The sequence below is a fragment of the Mesitornis unicolor genome, unplaced genomic scaffold (genome assembly GCF_000695765.1).
Source record: "Mesitornis unicolor isolate BGI_N332 unplaced genomic scaffold, ASM69576v1 scaffold44192, whole genome shotgun sequence".
NCBI lineage: Eukaryota > Metazoa > Chordata > Aves > Mesitornithiformes > Mesitornithidae > Mesitornis > Mesitornis unicolor.
In genome coordinates, this window is record NW_010172033.1 from 3207 (window position 1) to 7870 (window position 4664).

Sequence of the window (4664 nt, forward strand, 5' to 3'; positions counted from 1 at the left end):
TCCCCCCCCGCTTACTATTATCTTCTTCCATGTTATGTACAATAATCTACATTTAGACTGAAGACTCACTCTCTTCCAAAACATATTTGGGCTATCTTGCAGAGACTTTCTACAGCACTGATATAGTGTAAGACAATCTGACAGGTAAGAGGAACGATCATTACTTTCCGTTTTCCTCACTTCCCCAAGCTTTACAACTGTGCCTTTCAGAAATTCTTCTGCGCTCTTGGTGTCCTTTCACTTCCTCCAGGCAGCGCTTACTGAACTTGAGTGAACTTTCTATATATTTCCCCAAACCACTGTTCCTTTGTATAGAGCTATGTCAAACTGACTCATTCTCCAGCCAGTAGTTTAAAAACAAATCATTGCTAAAACATTAAAAACACCCTACATGCCCTTGTGCATTTTTCATACCAATTTGTACATTTAAATCTGAAGTTGTCTTTTGCTAAAAAATTACCAAAATATTTTAAACACATAAAAATGTAAAAAACAAACAAACAGAAAAACAAACCAAAAACAAAAACCCAGCATAAACATTGCTTGTATAGGCATTGGTTAGAAGAGATTGCTGCACTAAGGAGTATACTCAAAAAATTTTTTCTTTCAGTTTCATGGATTGAAAGGTTAAGGACAAGGAAACTTATTGTGATCTCAACTTACATGCTGTAATAGATGAGCAGGAAGTCTGAAATGCAATTAAAATAAAGCTCATTTTTGGTTACTCAAAGGTGACTGTATAAGTCTGCTACTAAAGAGGCAATTTAAGTATGTAAAGGGAACTTACAAACTGAAAAGAGTATGTAATGAACTTCGATATGAAAACAGCTACTGCCTGATGGCCCCAGGGGCATTATGGAAAGCTGGCACTAACTGAAGTTTTGAATATAGCCCTTAGTTGTATCATATTTATTCAAAATTTAAAAGCTGCCCAGCATGTCGCAAATTAAGTTTATTTTGCAAGCCATCCACTGCCTAAGCGGGCAGTAATACTCAATATGAAACTGCTGAAACTCTGGCGTCTGACGGATTTCATGGAGAAATGAGATTTGAAGGTCCGACTCCAAGAGAACAAGGAGAAGAGGGAACAGAAACAACAACAGTCCAAGGCCTACAAGGAGAAGTCTGGAGAAACTCTTCACAAAGGCATTCACCTCTATGTTGCCCATTAGAAAGTCATAGCTCCACCTAAGTGCTCTCCGAGCTTCTTTCAGTTCTTCCTCCTCTGCAATCAAAAATGCATTTTCATCTGCTTCCAGTTCCTCAAATGAATCTGTATCATCTTTCTCATTCTCTACTCTTGGACAGGTATCAAAGAGCATATCAATCTCATCATCAACAGGAGTGGGCAGCAAACTGGCACTGGGATTGTACACCAGTTCTGAGATGGTTAAAGGTTCCTCTTTCATCTTCTCTTCCTGTTCAATGGCAAGATCAACAGTCTCCCCAGTGTCTTTTACTGGGGAACCTGAAGCCACAGGTACTGAAATCTCATCTTCCTTTGGCAGTTGGATACCTAAAAAAAAGAAGATGAAAATAGTGATCCTAAATTTCTGCTTTCCTGGTGTCAAAAATCAGCCTTCCAATTGTACATACCAGAGGTTGGAAAAATTCTGCAGTAATTTTGCATACTGAAACCAGACCAAACACAATTAGCGAAAACTGAAAAAGCTTTCTGAAACGCTCCAGAGTAGCACAATGTATTTGCAACACCGCAGTACACAAGATCTGCTTAACTTTGCCTGATGAAGCTACCGCTAACCAGGAGACAGAAGAGCTCATTTTCTACTGGCAATCAGACTTTTGATATGAATCAATACCTAATAAACATGTGAATAGGTGCTATTTGGTGTATAATTATAATAATAATAATAATATCAACTACAACAATAACAATAATAATACCACCACCACCACGACCTACCTTTATTTCTTTCAGATTAATGAGGAGAAAGTAATAAGATAATGGCTGAGGTTGGGAATTTTTAACAGAGCATGACATTAAAAAGAGAGTACGTTACCAACATGAAATCTTAACAGTAGAGAGGATAAAAAGAGAGGAAGATTGACACACAGTATGAAGATTAGATATCACTGCACTGAAATAGAATGAAAATGCCTCACATCTTTCAAAAGATCCCTCTCCTCATGTCCCATTTTTCTTCCAGTCATCTTTCTATACTTCATACTCACAGTCTCCTTTCTTCCTCTTTAAATTTCTCTCTCCCTCTTACAGAGGAGTCTTTCTTAGCATTACTGGCTGTTATGATTTAAAGGTTACCAGCCTGAAAGGGAAGGACAGGTGGTGTCTGTAGGACCCTGGGGGGTCAGAGAATCAGTACTGTTCCCTCCCCTTTCCTTCCACAGTCTATAAAAAACCAAGGAGGCCCGAGGTTTTCGCGGGCTTTTTCCTGGGCTGCTTTCTGTCGCATCTTGGGGCGGCTAGGGCTACCTCCACGTGCTCGGCAGCATCCACCACCACCCGCTTCCCCGCACCACTGCGGTCCCTGGTGACAAGTCACAGCGGTCACAGCAGCCACGAGGCACTGCTCAGACAATTCCACTCGGGACTACTGGGATCGGGTTTTGTATATAGTTAAATATCCTTTATCCCTTATTAATTCCCTTTTCCTTTCTCCTGTTGCTTTTTCATTAAACTTGTTACAGTCTTAACTTGCAACCTTGTGTGAAGCATCTTTTGCTCTATTCCCTTTTTTTAATCCTCCTCTGGGAGGGTAGGGGACAACAGAGAGAAAATGCTGCTCCCTCGGCTTGCCCTGAGCTTTAAATGGAAACACTGGTGATGCCACTCTCTGCCCAAGCTCTCTCTTTTCAAAACTTACTACCCCTTTTACCAGTCTAACACTAACAGAAATAAGTCTGAAAGAAAAGTCTAACTATTTTGCAGATACATCAGCACCACAGTGACTGCTGTTAGCCATCAGCTGCAGGAGTTGGAAGGAGGAAAACCAGGCAAAGAGCTTGGACAAAGTGATGGGAAACAGTTTTAAATTTGTCCCATGTCCAACACTCATTACCACCATCAGATGCCATCTATGTGCAAAAGGAAGAGACCATACACAGTATTGCGTGTAACAGTAATACATAATAATCACAGAATCACACAATATTAGGAGTTGGAAAGGACCTCAAAAGATCATCCAGTCCAAGCCTCCTGCCAGAGCAGGATCACATTCACTGTGGTGAAATTACTAACCTTATTTCTGAAACCTACTTTCCCTCTATTTGACTAGATAGCAAAAGAATATTCTTATGTTATTGGCTACTGATCATTAAACTAGCAGTAGGCATAACTACGTTTCAGCAGAGCTGGTGATACCTTACCCTAGACTTTCTCACTGTTACAAATTTTGCATTTCTTGAATGACAATTGTCTTAAAATCTCTACTATGTCTTAAATTTCTTTTTATTTCTTCCCTTTTATAACTACCATGGCTACCATGCTCAGGACAGAACATATCCACAGAAATCTCAGTTTCATTTCAGATTTGTGCACTACCAGGTCACTCAGCAGTAGACCTGCCCTGTGCTAGACACAGGCACATGATCACATTTCTGCCAGAGTCCAAAATGCACAGTATTTGCAGAAAAATCTGCCAATACAAAGTTAAAATTTCAAAACTTTGTAAATAAAATTAAACAAGCAGATTAATACGTTGTGAGGTGGGGCTGCTCCACTAGGAATCTTAAAGCTTGTTACAACACTTCTTCATGGAAACACTTGCCACAGTACCTTGCTGTATGCCAGTGCCTAACAGTAGCCATTAAATCCTCCATGCGACCTCTGCAGTTCTGTTAGTATGCTTTCCAGACAATCAAAAGGGTAAATAAGGTACTTGCTAAGTTACCCCAGTTTATAGACTTCCCAAAAACTGGATAAGCGATGGCTTTTTAATATCTGGTAACTTTAAAAACATACTGAACTTAATACCAGTTGGCACGAAATGGCAATAAATGCAACATAAAATATACAACATATTAAAAATATTTCTAAAAGATATAAGAAATTACAAAAAACCTGCACTGTAAACCTGCTTACATTAAACCACTCCTTGAAGAAGCTAGCTTGCTCCTTTTCTAGCAAGGTAACTTTCTAGATCTCCTTCGTAGTGAATGCTTTCATGTGTCATACTCATTACAAAAAACCTCTATATTATAGAACATCATCCTCTGAAAGCATCCCCCTCCTTAAGCACAGTAGGTTAGCTATTAAAACTCATTTTCCTTTTTAAGTCTTCAAAATGGCCCAGACAGATCTCTCCTCCTGAGACAATTTCCTATCTTTTCATGCTCTCTAGAAGATAGACTGGCCATTCCTCCAGGTGAGGTTTCACATTCTGGCTAAATCAACCAAAAAGGCCATTTCTGCTTCCTCTCATTAATCCCTGAGCAAGCCAACCTGTAAAGCTAAGTTCTCTGACCATTCTTCTCCCTAAACTGGCTTGTCAGATGTTCTCACAAGTGCAGCACATCACCAGGGATGGAGAGGGAGAGTTGGAGTGCTCCTTTTACCACCACCTAGCCAGCAGATTTGCACAGCTCTCATAGAATCATAGAATCACAGAATGGTTTAGGTTGGAAGGGACCTTAAAGATCACCAAGTCCAACACCACTGCCATGGGAAGGGACACCTCCCACTAGAC

At 40.0% G+C, this 4664-nt stretch overlaps 1 protein-coding gene across 1 annotated transcript; it reads right to left on the minus strand.

Annotated features, from left to right (window-relative positions):
* Window positions 1-16: 16 nt before the first annotated feature.
* Window positions 17-1516, minus strand: LOC104537383 (FERM domain-containing protein 3-like; the record flags this gene model as incomplete). The annotated part of the gene is made up of 1 exon (XM_010180241.1): window positions 17-1516. A coding segment is annotated over one exon (596 nt), but the record flags the coding sequence as incomplete, so codon positions are not given.
* Between the last annotated feature and the right edge of the window lie 3148 nt (window positions 1517-4664).